Here is a 16,097-nt window from a genome sequence, read left to right as displayed (position 1 = left end):
GATAATCGGTCCGAGCATGGATATATGTTGTACAGTGATGTTGGGAAAAGTTGCATGTATGGACCTCTGTTTCTCTGTAGATCTGATGACACACTTGTCTGCATTTTTATTCTGTTGAGGCTACAATGCATCATGTTATATTCTACTTCAACCTTATTCCTGTAAACTTTGAAGTTAGAAAAAAAATCAAAACAATGCTGCCTCCTTAAAGTTTTATAATTCCAGAAACTTGATCAAGCAGCGTTTCTCTAATCCATACTCTATACTGATTACATGTCCAAAAAACAACCAGAAATAAAATCCTCTCTTTTATATCTTTATATGTTCAGACATTTTCTGTTCCAATTTTGTTCTGGCTAAAGAATTTTGGAAACACCATTTTTCAAAAGCTAATTAGTATAATGGTCAAAGGTTTTTCTCATCAAAGATGCACGCATATATATTTGGGTATCATAATAATTATGATGGCCTAGAGGTAACGTGTCCGCCTAGGAAGCGAGAGAATCTGAGTGCACTGGTTTGAATCACGGCTCAGCCGTTGATATTTTCTCCCCCTCCATTAGTCTGGACGCTAGTCATTCGGATGAGATGATAAACCGAGGTTCCGTGTGCAGCATGCTCTTTGCACACATAAAAGAACCCACGGCAACAAAAGGGTTGTTCCTGGCAAAATTCTGTAGAAAAATCCACTTCGATAGGAAAAACAAATAAAACTGCATGCAGGAAAAAATACAAAAAAATGGGTGGCGCCGTAGTATAGTGACGCGCTCTCCCTGGGGAGAGCAGCCCAAATTTCACACAGAGAAATCTGTTGTGATAAAAGCAAATACAAAATATGTGTGTGTGAATGAGTGGTGTATGTATGTATGTGCATGTGCATGTGCATGTGCACACATGCATGCAGATGAATGTACTTGTATAAATAATAAGTGCACACCAGTCGCACAAGTATATCAAAACAAGAGAAAGCAAGACAGGACAAGAGAGAGCTTTATTTAAACCACACAAGTTTAGAATGAACATATATTTTCTTGTAAATCCTCAAATATATCCCATCACTCATCATTATACATAATCAGAGTAGCAACCTCAAAGAAGACCGGACCACACTAACATTACGCCTTACAGATCATTTGCATATTATTTGTGACTGATTTTAAGTTTTTATACAGACCAAATGAATATAATACCGCTTCACAAATAATATACACTGACAAGACATAGATGTTAATATATAATTTGCAGTTAAATCTCATTCTTTTCACCATTCCATAGCAAAAACAGTCCTGTACAGTTGAAATACCATATGTAATTGACGCAGACCTGTTTTCAAAGTTCAGACATGCGATCTTCACAAGTGAACATGGTTTCAAAAGTTCAGATATACGATCATTATAAGTGAACAAAGTCAGGCGCATGAGTGACTTGTGCTAGTGTGGATGCAGTCCAAGCAGCACCTCCTCATAATATTAATGCTATTCAATGCACTGTGAACTCTCCACTGACACAATACATGCAATATGCACTTATACCACACAAACTCATCAACATCCACACACACACACACACACACACACACACAAACACAATCACACAAGCCATAACCTTGCCAAGGGAATACTTGGCAAAATAAATGTGTCCAGAGAGTGATTTCAAATTTACTGCAGTAAGAGTGTTACATATAGACTGGATGGCAGCAAAATCCAAATTTTTTTGGTGCAGCGAAACGAAAAGTATGTTCCAAACTGTCTTCATTTTAGATTTTGGAGGTTTCAAAAGCATTTCACAGGAAGATTAACGAGTACGAAGAGAGTTATATGTCGAAAGTGCAGCAGATGGATATGGCAGACATGACCCCTCAAACTAGTGATAGGCAAGAACTGCAACTTTGTATTCACAAAAAAAGGAAGCTATCATGCAGCTCTTTCACATGTGGTGATACATGTTCTAGCTTTCTGTTTTGCAGAACAAGTCTTGCAGCACAGTTTTGAACCTTCTGAAAGCAGGAAGGCCGTTCAGCTGAAAGTCAAACAAAAACAGAGTTACAATAGTTAACAGTCTAGCTCGGAAGTTATCATTGTAGTGATGATGCTTACAGATGCATCACAGGACAGAAATCGTCTGTTACATTCAGTGCAACTGAGTTCAAGAAATGATGCATGGGACTGACATCCAGTGACTGCACTGGCCAGTCCACACAAATGACAGGTCTTGTGGAGATCTATTCTGCTGTGTTTGATTTCCTTAACAACTGCTGTTGTTTAGAAGAAAAAATTTTTTTTTTTTTTCTCAAGGCCTGACTAAGCGCGTTGGGCTACGCCGCTGGTCAGGCATCTGCTTGGCAGATGTGGTGTAGCGTATATGGATTTGTCCGAACGCAGTGACGCCTCCTTGAGCTACTGAAACTGAAACTTAGAAAATGCCAGTGTGAAAGTTAACCATGCACACAGACATACAAACAAGTGAGATAGGTTGATCTTAAATACTCACTTTGTTCACACGTTAAAAAAAAAAATGTCATGTACGCATTTCATACTCCAGAGACATACCATTTGCATTCACACAGACACACACACACGCGCACGCTCACTCACCAACATAAACAAGCATACACATTGATTGAGCTTTTTCCACACCCACACCCTTCTTGTCACTTCTCCGGAACATACCTGACTCTAAAAGCCTTGATCTTGTACTCAAACCCACACTTCTTATACAGCCCAGCACTTCCCACATTGTCAGGGTTCACATACACGTAGGGAGTCTGTCCATCAGCTCTGATCTTCCGACACACGTCCGTCACCACAACTGTTCCGAGCCCTTTACGCTGATGCTGTGGGTCTGTCACCACTGAACCCAAGGCACTCGTGTGGTGCAAGGCTGCGTAGGAAACCAGCTGTCCGTTCTGTGCGCAAACTCCGCTGCTTGGCAGGTGGGCGGAGCATTGCTGGAAGTAACGGACAGCCTGTGATGGCTCCACCCCCCAGGCAGTGTACTGATGTCCCACTGTCTTTGCATGGTCTGCACTCAGTCTGTCCAACAGAGCGTAGCCCTCCGGTAGCGAGGTTCTGCAAGGTACACAGAAAATATAAGTGAAGAACAGGATTTCAGCCTTGCCTTACAACCTGTATGTCTCTTTCTGAAGGTGGTATGTTGATGTTCTGAGTCCGTTTGATTATAAACATGCCCATGTGCTGATATAGTACAGTTCTGTATGCATACAATGATAAGTGCGCTGTATGGGTTTGTGTGTAAGAGTGTGTGTGTGTGTGTGTGTGTGTGTGTGTAAACACGTGTTTGTGCATGTGTGTATGAGCACTTGTGTGGTGTCTGCACATATGAGCACAATATATTGTATGCTATAAAGAATGTTTTGTGATAAGAAAAATCTCAGCAATAATTTAGAAAAACATCCAGTTTTACAAGGTCAATATGCTATCTTTCTTATTAAAATTATACAAACAAGTGAATATGATTAAATACAGCTTCCAGAAATGTCTATGTTAAGTACAAGTGATCCAAGAAGGAATGATTATCTTAATGCATCAAACAGAACACCCGATCAAAAATGCTCACCGTTCAAGGGGAGACGAATCATGCACATAGACATGACGTTCCACACAGTTGTAACGACCTTTTTTCTCTTCCATACTCGCCAAAACAGCTTTCAGGTCAGGGTCACTAACATGCTGCACTGTGAACAACATTCATCAAGATGAAAAGTCAATTACTTCATTATCAACAAAATCAGATCACCTCATACCTCAGCATGTATTTGTGCACTTGCATTAGCTTTCACACACACACACACGCACACACACACACACACACACATTTGTGTCCACACATTCACGCATTCAATCATGCACACACACACAATTTACTCATATGTATACACAGACATATTGCAATTATTTTGTCTTAGATTCTTGACTGTTTTAAATTCACACTGTTACAGTTATCACAGTCATTTAATACTAGTTACCTTTTTACAGATCATAATGAAGATATAAAAGATATCGTGCACATCAGTTATGAAAACACAAACAAAAAAATGAACTGCAATGTGCTCTGATTAAGAGACCTTTTGCTGAAAAAGCATACAGCAAAAACAACAAAACAGCAACAAATGCTAAAAAAGACAAAAATGACACCACATTTTTCTGTCACATATCTCCTGTATATCTTAAATGGAAAGGTCTTTTATACATTATGAAGAGCACAAGAAATAAATAAAAGTCACAAAAGCACGCACCTGTGCAAACACACACACACACGCACACACACACACACACACACACACACACACACATATTTATACACGCAAACACAAACCATGCCACAGCAAAATGTGTCGGCACCATCATTAATGACAAATCATACACAAATACAGCTTGGTTACTTGCTATCTTCAACAACGTGCCTCTAAAGAAAACAGGTTCACTCCAGTCCAAGATGCTGCTATGTCTGAAGAAGCTGATAACTTCTTCACAGTTTTCACTCCACACATCAACAGTTGTGCGGTAATTGTGCAACTGAAATAAAGGAATAGAAAAGAAAAAAAAACAGAAGAAAATTCAAAATCAACTGAATGTAAATATGAAAAAAAAAGGTTATAAATACAGAACTTTGGAAGCATCAATAATTTGCAAATGGCATCTTAAATAAACACACACAAACACACACACACACACACACACATTTACACATAAAAAAATAATGCGTAAGTATGCAAGCAATGAGAACCAAATGAGCGAATGGGTGCACAAAACCACACAAACACAACACATACATATATATATATCTAGATACAGACATAGATAAACACACACACACACACACACACACACACACACATGCACACATGAACACACACACAAACACACACACATTTTTGTGGTATTTATGTGTTTACTTAGGAAAAACAAATAAAACTGCACTCAGGAAAAAAAAAGGGTGGCGCTGTAGTGTAGCGACGCACTCTCCCTGGGGAGAGCAGCCTGAATTTCACACAGAGAAATCTGTTGTGATAGAAAGCAATACAAATACAATACAAACACTTCTAAATGAAAAAGAGGAATATATATATATATATATAGTGTGTGTGTGTGTGTGTGTGTGTGTGCGTATGTGTGTCTGTGTTTAAAAAGAAATCCTCATTGCAGTGATGTTTCTTTTCTGTCAAATACAATTAACCCAACACAGAACATTAATTCAACAACAAAAAAACAGAAAAAAAAATTAAAGTATAAAGCCACAGAACAAAGCACAAACAGTTTTTTTGTTTGTTTGTTGTTTTTTGATGCAACAACTGAATGGAAATTTTTTTTTTTTTTTACCTGACCACTTTGTGCAGGTGAGAGAAGAACAACACAGGTAGGGTTGGGCCAGACATTGACATAAAAGTGCACATCTTCCAGCGTCAGCCTCCCTCGTACTGTGTTGTCTGCTGTGTAGAAAATCTGTGAAAGGCAAAGTTTATGACATTAAATGTAGCAGCAGGTGCTTTACTAAAAAAAAAAAAAAAAAAAAAAAAAAAAAAAAAAAGTTCTTTCATGTGTGGCTGTAAATAATATATAAAGAAGACAATAGTTATGATGAAACATGTCAAGAATGATTATGATGATAAAAAAAAAAGACTGGAAACATTCATTCAAGCTAAATCTGATGCAAGAAGGAAGATATCAACCCATGCCTTGGGAGTAATAGAGAGAGAGAAGGAGAGAAACAAAGACTGACTAAAGAAAGGGACAGAGTAATCTGGAGAATCAAACAGAATTATGGAGAGTAGAGGCTTGGTAACTGAAGTCAGCATGTGGAAGAGAAGATGGATAATGGAGTGGATGGAGCAGAACTTAATACACATATATACAGATAATATATATTTTGTCTCTTTTTTTTTTGTACATTTGATTTCAACTTCCTCTTGCAAGTAATATTATATATGGGGAACAACAATTCACAAATTAACAACAAATGAAAGTATCTAGGTACAAATATAGGGAACACTTCACAAATTAACAACAAATCAACAACAGCAGCATCATATGGAAGTCAACACGAATGATGAAGATGTTAGTGACTCCAGAGATGGGAACACAGCCAAAAGGCAAATCCATAAATGCAGCCACACTGTGGCCAGGCATAAGCAGATTATATGCATTATCTCCTCTCTTTACAGGGTTGAGGCTTCTGGTTGAGGTCCTGTATATGCTAATTAAATTGATATCCTCTGATGCCAGAACTCTCTAGTAGGCAGGCAATGTGCGGTCATACAGTGGCAGGGTTTCCCACCCAAGGATGGGAATGTTAAAGGCCCCAAAGGAACCTTTCAGGCAGTCTTCGAATATCCAAGAACAACTACAATAATAAAAGTAATGATTCATTTTTAACTATCATCAACACAGGAAAGCTTTCTTTGGCGGTATTTAAAAACAAAATCTCCCTAAAAGTTTCTTCTTAAAAAAAAAGAAAAAGAATTCTTATGATCTCACAGATAGGGCATCTGGCAAAAACTGCTTCAGTTTTTCCATAAGCTTTGGAAGTTGTTCTCCTGATAATTCCACAAATTCAGCCATAGTGAAGTCTCGATCCTCAAGCTGCCAGAAAATATGAAAAGAAAAAGATTATTAAATATGGTATACATCTATATTTTCATATCACAAGAATCAGAATGCCTTGAAATATAAGAATAACATGTACAACCAAATATTTACCAGGTAACAGGTATATATTGATCAAAAGACATGAGCAGTGTGTGTTGGGAGGAAAAGCAGTATAGTAGGAGGTAGACAAGGGGAATGAGGAGGAGAAGAAAAAGCATGAAGAAGAAATGTGCGTATTCCATTGTTGTATTATATTTCAGCCTCAGCTGATTTCGCTGTGTGAAATTCAGGCTGATCTCCCCTGGGAGAGCATAAAATGAACAAAACCTCCCAGACAGCCTGCTGAATCAAACTTTGATTCATGTAAGCATGTGGCAGTGAACAATATATAAAGATCCAGAGTACACAGACACAGCTAGATGGTCAGAGACAGGGACTGAGACAAAGACTGACTGACTGAGACTGAGACAGAATCAATCAACAGGGAGAGGAAAGGGGTTGTGCAATGGGATGGGGTACTGTGATGGGGCGGGTATGCAAAACCAGACACAGATAAGCAACATCTACTATGATGAACAAAGGCAGGCGTCAGTGGTGAAAACACACAAGCCATGCCACACACACACACACACACACAATATCTAAAGAAAGACTCGAGACTGGTCTTCACCGTTACGTACAAAAAACCAAAACTTGGAGCTAAGTTAACAAGGTATCAGACTAATGCATACGTGTTCCTGTACTGAAATGTACAAGCATAAGCCGAGGATGTATTTTCTGGCAAAGAGAACACGTGTTTTTGTCTTGCGTAACACCGTTGCAAGTCAACAAGGGGTTGCTGATTCACTTCGCCACTTTTTGTTTGGGATACCGGATGTTGTAAGCTTGGCCTCGTTTTCACACAACTGATGACGTCGAGAGGGGGGGAATCCTGTCAGGTGCCTGTGACAAAAATGAGACATTACTGGTGAGGATTATTTCTGCATTCAAAAAGTGAAATATAATAACGAAATGCGATGAAGAAACACTTGTCTAAAATTGGCGTTTTCTGCCCCGATTCAGAGCGGCTATATTTGTCATGTCGAGGGTTTTTTTACATTCAGATCGAATCATTATGTTCATGACGTGGGTGTATCCCCCAAAAGGTTGGCCGCAAACCTCAACAACACAAAATGATGAGCAGTACATAATCACTTCATGAGGTTGCAATGTCATTTTTTATCAGCGGAACCCTAAGTGTAGAACAAATGGCATGTAAATGAAACACTACGAAAATTAACTCGCAAACATTTAAAACTGGTGATGGCCAAACCGCGAAAGCCCGGTTTCATTCCCTCATCCCCGTGATTTTACATCCCGGAAATAATTAATTTTGTTTCATAAAATTATAATGCTCTCTTCCCCGTTAAGCTTAGTGTAACTCAGTCGATGCACAAGGAAGGTGATTAATGAAATCAGAAAGTTAGAATTAAAATAAATAAATAAATAAATAGAACGTGTTTATTGTTTCTGCACCATCAATCAATCAAAAATCACTTTTATTCAGTACACACATATTGCAGATTAGCACACACACACACACACACACACACACACACACACACACACACTCGTGTATGGCATATTCTTGACTGAAAGTTATTGTACAGTACTGAATGAATGTTATTTGTGTTTCATATTTCATTTCTATTCTGCCATTGTTATTGTGTGTGTGTGTGCGTGTGTGTGTGTGTTGTTTCTTTTTTTCTTTTCTTTCAATTAGGGCATAAGGTTTTCAAATGAGACTTCACAGTGACAGTACACACAAGCAAGCATGCACGCAGACACACATGCACACACACCTGCCCTGAATCTTTTCTGGTTGATGCATTGTGATATGTCTGCAGTCACAGAAGGAACTGATTGGCAAAATGTCAAGATCACCAGCCAGGCCCAGCGCTTACGATGACCCTGTTGACAGGCCTTTGTTTGGAGAAAGGAGGCCTGTGGTAAGATGTGTGTGTGTGTGTGTGCGCGAAAATTTGTACAAACATGTGTGTGGGTGTGAGTGTGTGTGTGTGTGTGTGTAAATTTGTACAAATGTGTGTGTGTGAGTGTGTGTGTGTGTGTGTGTGTGTGTGCACGTATGTGTGTGCATGTGTGTGTTTGTGTGTGTGTGTGCTTGTGCGTGTGTGTGTGTGTGTGTGTGTGTGTAAATTTGTACTAATGTGTGTGCCTGTGTCTGTGGATGTGTCCAGATTATAAAAGAACACAAAACAAGTTGTTGTCAGTGATTTTCCCGAATTAAAGAAAAGAAAAAATCATATCTCCAGGAGAGTGTATCTCTTTAATTGTTTTTCTTATTCAGTGCACACACACACACACACACACACACACACACACACACACACACACACACACACACACACACACACACACACACACACACACACACACACGCATGCACCCACACCCTTTTATTCATTGGCATTGTGTAAAACTAAGCACTGCCACCAGAGCATATATCCTACATTTGAAAACATAAACATGACATGCTATTTGTGTTTTGTAGCTATTCAATAACTTGCCATGATCAATATTGCAGGATCGGGTTCTGAATCTAATTGTGGGCACTTTTACTGCTTTGGTCGTCTTGGTAAGTAAATGGCAGAGTGAACTGCACCAATATCAGCTTCATTGTGCAATATGTATTTTGTGGTGCTTTGTTCATATAATGTTCAGCTGTTAAAGTAAGATGATCTGACAGGTTGGTTTTCTGTTGTTGTTTTTTTGTTTTGGTTTATTCATTTTTTTCTTTCTTAATGCTGATCTGGCAACACAGTCTTTTATTGTTTTGTTTTTTGTTGTTGTTGTTGTTTTCATTGCCAAGAGGGTTGTGTCTTTCTATGGACAGACGGTGATTTCTTACTCCAGTCTTTTTTTTTTTTTTCTTTTTCGAACAAGCACTTGTGAATGCACATGCACACCTGAACATAATCGTGCATGCTATGTGTACACAGGCTGGTGCAAACACACATGCATGCATGCATGCACGCATATATACGCACACACACAAAACATGCACACACTGACACATACACATAACATGGGCATGTTTACACACACACACACACACACACACACACACATACAGACACTCATCCACTTTAATTTCTTACATGAATATTTTTGTTCTTCTTTTTTTTCTTTTTTTTACCCAGATTTTTTTCGGTTTCAGGTGACACTTGTCATTGCCATCATATTCCCCAAATGGCCGCCCAATGTCATCAATGTTTTCTTCGCTCTTGTCATCGTATTCATTTGTTCATCACACTTAGTTCTGGTGAGCTTTTATTAAAATTATTTGTTTATTTTGATGGTAGTGGTTGTAGCTGGTTTATCATTGACCATTTTGGCTCTTATGTGTTACACACAATGTGTGTGTGTGTGTGTGTGTGTGTGTGTGTGTGTGTGCTTTTTCCTCCCAGTTTAGGTTTTGGCTGTTTATGTTCTTGTTCCTTTTGTTAGTAATCTTATTGTGAGATTTGCTCTTCTTGTTGTAAATAATGTTGTTGCTTAAGGTGCTTATGAGTTATTGTTTACAGGTTTTGTTTTTTTCTCTTTTTTATCACTTCTTCTGCTTTTTTATCAATTCAGTCAACTGTCTTCTGTTTTGTATTGAAAGTTTGATTGTGAGATTTTAGAGGAATGCAAGGATTTTGTTGTTGGTTTGTTATCCACCTCCCATTCAGGCACAATGGAGATTCAAACCACAGAACTCATAGACCTGCAGGCAGAAGTCCAGTGCAGTTTTCTTGGTCAGTGTTGTGAAAAATACTCCCACTTTGGCCAGGACTGTCAATAAAAGCAAATTCAGATATCAGTAAATGAAAACTGATCATATCTGCTCAGGCAAATGGATAAACTAATGTCACTTACAGTGAAAAGTAGTTGAATTGAAACAGATCATGCTCATCTTTTTCCTTTTTTTGGGGGGAGTGGGGGGCGGGAGGTGTTAATGTGAAACGGTAAGGAGGGACTGTGTTTCTGTCTTTATTGTTTATTGATTGTTGAAAGATCACGAAAATCCTGATATTTGTTGTTGACTTGGTATGCATGGTTTGCTGAAACGAGGGGCGGTCAGTTTTGTAGAAAAGGTAAAAATTTGGTTCCACCCAAATCTGAGGTACAAAGTGACTATACTGACTTGTAATTATGTTAATACTGATAATAATACAACATGATTAAGCCAAATCTGTTGTGCATACAATGTGAATATAATGATGATGATGAGAGTGCCTAATAATGTAAATCAACAATGATGATAATAATATTAGTGACTGGTAATATTAAATCTCCTACATGTTCGTGAACTGAAATGCCTACATTTTTATTGTTCATATGTGTGTACATATGACTAGGTTGGCTCGCCAGCTCAGCAACAAATATCTCACAGCTGACGCTGTGCCATTTTCTTTTAATTGCTCTCTGTTGTTCCAGATCTACTGGTACCGTGAGGGGGACCTGGAACCCAAGTTCCGCAGCATGATATTCTTTAATGCCTTTGGCATCATCCTTCTGTGTGTCTGCGGCAACCTCTACATTTTCAATGTGAAAATCTAAGTCTACATACTGTGATATCAAATTCTAGTCCTGTTTCGGTGCAATGTGCACATACTTTATGTGTGCCAAAACCTGTACATTGACTGCTATTGTGGTGAACAATCTCTTTCAGAGATAATTTATTGTTGTTGTTTTTTAACAAGCATTCCTGTTACTTTTTTGGAGTAGAAATTTTGAATTTAAAAATCTGGTATATTTCATGTTAATATTGACTGAATTCTATTTTTCTTTTAAAATGTGAATTTCTCCATATGAATATCTTTATTGATTTACAACGATTCATAAAAGAAAAAAAGGTAAATACCATCGGTTTCAGAAAATAAACTTGCTCACATGGCCTGTTATAGTAGCCATACTTATCTGTGATCACCTGAAAAAATTGGTTGATACAATCAATGAATGAATGCCTTATTGATGAACAGACATGGATATTTATGTTGTTGTTCTAGCTGATTAACTTCTCACGTATACAGACCAGCTTACAGCTACTCTCGTTACAATTTTTAAAATGTGTAGACAACTCAATTGATACAAAGCTTCAGGCACTTGAAAATGTCTACACGAAGTCAGTTTTTGAGTCATTTTATGGGACAGTTTCTTTTATTCGGGGTTTCATTTCACACATTGACACTTAGCAGTCTCTGTATTGGGTCAGTTCTCAAAGTGTTTAACTCACTCAGTACGGCCAGTCCTCTCTTCTCCTCTACACATACCCCTCGGATGTCCTGTGGGTGTCTGAATGACCCAACCTTTAGCTTCCGTCGTCAGAATTGTGGTATTCCTTGCTGAACATTCACCTCTTCAGTATAAGAGCCTTCCGCTTGCAATATTTTGATGATGGTAGTTGGGGTGAAACGCTGTTGACGTAGTCTCTTTCGCCGTTCGGATGGAGAGAGTTAAGATTTCCTGCAGATCAAAGTTGTCTTTTGTGTTGTTTCATAAGACACACTTTTCCTTGGTATTTTTTCTTTGGATGTTTGATGTTTGGTATCGCTCTGTTACAGTGCTTTAATAAGATGCACTGGGGGTTTTTGAAATTCATTTTGCAAGTCATAGACAACCAGTGGGTCTTTTGAAAAAAGTTTGTGGGACATAATGCGTTTTGTTTTGTTTTATGGTTTGGTTCAGAATTTTACACTTGGTATTGAGCACTTTTAGTATAATGTGCTTAGGTGCTGTTAATTTTTAGAAATGAAATAATGTTGATGCTGATATAGACTTTTAAAAACAACAACAGACATCCAAGCTGAATTTGATACAAACAGATGTTGGTAAATGTTGGGAATTATGTGCTAAATAAGTCAGGAACTTGGTAACATCTACATTGTTCCATTTATTTATGCATTTTTAAAATTTCAGTACTCAATGTGTATGAGTGTCTGCACTTCAAAACTGACTTTATGTAGTAATAAACACACATGTACACACACACACACACACACACACACACACACATAGACAAAGAGACACAGACACAAACAAATGCACACACGACGCACACACGCGTGCATGCACACACACGAGCGTGTGCTCATGCACACACACACACGCACACACACACACACACACACACAGAATTAAGTGTGTGCATGCATTTGTATTGCTTTTTTCCGTCTCAATAGCACCACTAGTTCTGCTGAAATACACTCTTTTCCAAGTTTCCAGTTGAATTTTTGGTAACCCTTATCAATTAAATGCTGTTAATGTATCAATTTTCTGATATGAATTCTCACATACATTTATTCTTTATACTTGATTCTTTTAGACAGTGAGCCAAGCATGTGAAATGGAAGACCACCCTGTGTCAAGTTTATCTTAACTCCCCACCCCCCTCTGCCCCCCTGCCCCCCACAGAGCCCTCCTATAATATTACAGTGCTGTGAACTGGGTGCTGTGAGAGTTCTGTGGCCATGACACACCAAGCCACTGAAAATGCATTGACTGAAGACAGCAGAAGTTCATTCATGATATTTGATAACAAGAAGAAGAAGAACAATGATGAAAAAAAAAACACACCAAAAAACAATAACAATGATAGTCATCATCATAATCATTGTCATAATCGTAGTAATATAGATGATGATAATGATGATGATAAGAAGAAATGTATCTATGTAGCAATGATCTTGTGCATGGGCAAATCAGAGCGCTTTCACACCAGTCATTCACATGCATGCGTAACTCTGATTCAAAGAAACAAGAGACAAAACTGTTTTAAGACATGTATAGATAGATAGCTATAGAAATAATAGAAAGAGGAAAGGGAGGAAAGAGCGATTTTGGAAAGAGTTAGATTTTTTAAGGCCAGACTCAGAAGAGCAGAATGCAAATATTTGACGAAGCGCAAGAGTGAGATTTCTTCCAAGTGTAAGGTCCTGAGAAGGAGAAAGAATGGCAGCAGACTGTGGAGTGTTTGAATCTGGGAACGACGGGCGCAATAGCCGAGTGGTTAAAGCATTGGACTGTCAATCTGAGGGTCCCGGGTTCGAATCACGGTGACGGCGCCTGGTGGGTAAAGAGTGGAGATTTTTATGATCTCCCAGGTCAACATATGTGCAGACCTGCTAGTGCCTGAACCCCCTTCGTGTGTATATGCAAGCAGAAGATCAAATACGCATGTTAAAGATCCTGTAATCCATGTCAGCGTTCGGTGGGTTATGGAAACAAGAACATACCCAGCATGCACACCCATGAAAACGGAGTATGGCTGCCTACAGCGCGGGGTAAAAATGGTCATACACGTAAAAGCCCACTCGTGTGCATACGAGTGAATGCAGAAGAAGAAGATGAATCTGGGAACTGGGAAACAAGAGTCGATCTGAAGCTGGCCATAGCGAGTTAGATTAGGAGCTGAGGTGAAGTGCAGTCACATATACAGGAAGGGGTAGATTTGTTCATGCATTTGTGACACAGAGGGCTTATCTTGTACTTTTTTTTTTTTTCTGTGCAGACTCTGAAAAATGATTTAGCAGGTCTGTCTTTTGAAAGGCTGCAGACAGCTTGATTATGAGCCGTTTTTCAGATTTTTTATGGAATGACACACATATGAATATATACCTATTCATTAATTGAGTTTTTGATATAAAAGATATTTGCTTCTTTATTCATGTGTATTTTTGTGCCTAGTCGCAATGGTGTTGAACTGCCTTGTCATAAATTGGTGAAATTTTACTGTACATAAAAGAGAAACTTGCAGATTGAATTTAGATGTACTTTATGCACACACACACACACACACACACACACACACACACACACACACACACACATGTGCACCTGATAAAGCCTGAAATTCAGTCTACTTAGTTGATGTAAAACTATGGTATTTTTCTTTCTGTCTTTCTTTTCCTTTATTATTATTATTATTATTTATAACATAAATTACTGGGATGTAGAAATGGGTATCCTCAGCAGTCCATTTTACATTGTTGAATCCGTGTGCTTTTTTTTTTTTTTTTTTTTTTTTAAATAATTTTTTTTTGTTTTTGTCATTGATTAGATTTAGCTTACTGTGGTACTTAACCGGCAGCTTGAGTGAACTCTTTTGTTGTTGTGTTATTCTGGTCGTGCCTGAATCGTCCCTGACATTTATTAAACAAACGGTTGGGAAGGAGAGTGGGAGGGGGTTGGAGGGCCCCGGGATGGGTGCGTGGGGGAGCAGAGTGGAGGAAAGAGGTGGGTGGGGTGAATCACATGCAAGTCATCCTGACAGGATTTTTCTCTCACTGCCCAAGAAAACAATTTAGATTCACATGTATGGTTTTGATTTTTTTTTTTTTTTTTTTTTTTTTTTTTTCTTTTTTTTTTTTTTTTTTTTTTTCTTCTACAGTTTTATTCTTGGCTGAGTTATATTTTGCATGTGATTGAAATGGTGTGTGTACCAGCACCATGCTTCATTTAGTCTGCAAACCTGATTCTTTCGGTTGGTTGGTTTTGTGTTTGTAAGAATTTATTTCTGAAGATTTTTTTCTGTCAGTCTGTCTCATCCATTTGTATTTGATTGATATGATTTTCTGCTCAATGTTCTCCTCAAATGATTGACGAATTCTTGTAATGTATTGTATTGTGTTGTCTTGTATTGTATTGTATTGTATTGTATTGTATTGTATTGTATTGCATTGCTCTTTTGTCGTAACAATTTTTTCCATGTGAAATTTGGGTTGCTCTCCTAAGGGAGAGCCTGTGGCTACAGTGAAAGTGCCACCGTATTGTTGTTTGTTCTGCCAGCAAGTGTATTTGTTTTCCTTCCAAGGTGTGTTTTTTTTTTCTACAGAATTTTTCCAGGGAAAACCCTTTTATTGTCTGGGGTTCTTTTACATGCGCAAAATGCATACTACACATGGGACCTCAGTTTATCATCTCATCCGAGTGACAAATTATTGACAGAAAGCTCGAAATGCATGTTTAATGCACCTGCATTTCAGCAGTTCCAAATGTCATGGGTCATTCTGTCTTGTTACTTTTGACTGTGCTGTTTCGGAGGGATGGGGGTTTGGTGGGTGTTGAAGGAAGGGTTTTTGGGGTTTGTTTTTTGTTTTTTTGAGGGTGGAGGTGGTGGAGGAAGGGATGGGGGGCAGGAACTGTCAGTAAAGAAAATGCCTTACAACATACTCAATTCAACACCAACACCAGATAACGAAAAGAGAACCTTTATGGATTCACATTTTTCCTGCATGGAATTATCTATAACAGTTTAAGGAACAAGTGTGCATTAAAACTACATATATATAGAGAGAGATATCTATATAAATACATATGTATGTGGATGTGTGTATGTGTAGATAACACCTGGCAGCTGCTGACACCACCACACATTGAAGGGTGCTGTAGCGTAGTCGTAACTGTTGTTGTTCAAAAAAGAAAAAAAAAAAAAAAAGATGCAATAAAAAT

At 38.3% G+C, this 16,097-nt stretch overlaps 2 protein-coding genes across 2 annotated transcripts; one reads left to right on the top strand and one right to left on the bottom strand.

Annotated features, from left to right (window-relative positions):
* Positions 1–1,000: 1,000 nt before the first annotated feature.
* On the bottom strand, positions 1,001–7,489 carry LOC143284707 (glycine-N-acyltransferase-like protein 3). Its single transcript, XM_076591640.1, has 6 exons — positions 7,337–7,489; positions 6,495–6,599; positions 5,340–5,462; positions 4,424–4,535; positions 3,577–3,694; positions 1,001–3,068 (listed from the first exon to the last, which is right to left on the bottom strand). The coding sequence occupies exons 2-6, from the start codon at positions 6,576–6,578 to the stop codon at positions 2,651–2,653; spliced, it is 855 nt and encodes a 284-aa protein (XP_076447755.1). The 5' UTR covers positions 6,579–6,599; positions 7,337–7,489; the 3' UTR covers positions 1,001–2,650.
* Positions 7,490–7,520: 31 nt separating this feature from the next.
* On the top strand, positions 7,521–14,450 carry LOC143284708 (transmembrane protein 243-like). Its single transcript, XM_076591641.1, has 5 exons — positions 7,521–7,572; positions 8,492–8,593; positions 9,190–9,240; positions 9,823–9,927; positions 11,085–14,450. The coding sequence occupies exons 2-5, from the start codon at positions 8,516–8,518 to the stop codon at positions 11,205–11,207; spliced, it is 357 nt and encodes a 118-aa protein (XP_076447756.1). The 5' UTR covers positions 7,521–7,572; positions 8,492–8,515; the 3' UTR covers positions 11,208–14,450.
* The last annotated feature ends 1,647 nt before the right edge of the window (positions 14,451–16,097 follow it).

The sequence above is a fragment of the Babylonia areolata genome, chromosome 8 (assembly GCF_041734735.1).
Source record: "Babylonia areolata isolate BAREFJ2019XMU chromosome 8, ASM4173473v1, whole genome shotgun sequence".
NCBI classification, from domain to species: domain Eukaryota; kingdom Metazoa; phylum Mollusca; class Gastropoda; order Neogastropoda; family Buccinidae; genus Babylonia; species Babylonia areolata.
The sequence above is the reverse complement of the archived record's forward strand: the minus strand, read 5'-3'. Positions and strand labels throughout refer to the sequence as shown.

Coding starts and splice junctions, on each gene's coding strand:
- LOC143284707 (XM_076591640.1), bottom strand. CDS start 6,578: ATGGCTGAATTTGTGGAATTATCAGGAGAACAACTTCCAAAGCTTATG. Junction 5,463..6,494: donor TTTTGCCAGATGCCCTATCT/GTGAGATCATAA, acceptor TGCCTTTCACAG/ATTTTCTACACAGCAGACAA. Junction 4,536..5,339: donor CACCTGCACAAAGTGGTCAG/GTAAAAAAAAAA, acceptor CCTTTATTTCAG/TTGCACAATTACCGCACAAC.
- LOC143284708 (XM_076591641.1), top strand. CDS start 8,516: ATGTCAAGATCACCAGCCAGGCCCAGCGCTTACGATGACCCTGTTGAC. Junction 8,594..9,189: donor TTGGAGAAAGGAGGCCTGTG/GTAAGATGTGTG, acceptor TCAATATTGCAG/GATCGGGTTCTGAATCTAAT. Junction 9,928..11,084: donor GTTCATCACACTTAGTTCTG/GTGAGCTTTTAT, acceptor CTGTTGTTCCAG/ATCTACTGGTACCGTGAGGG.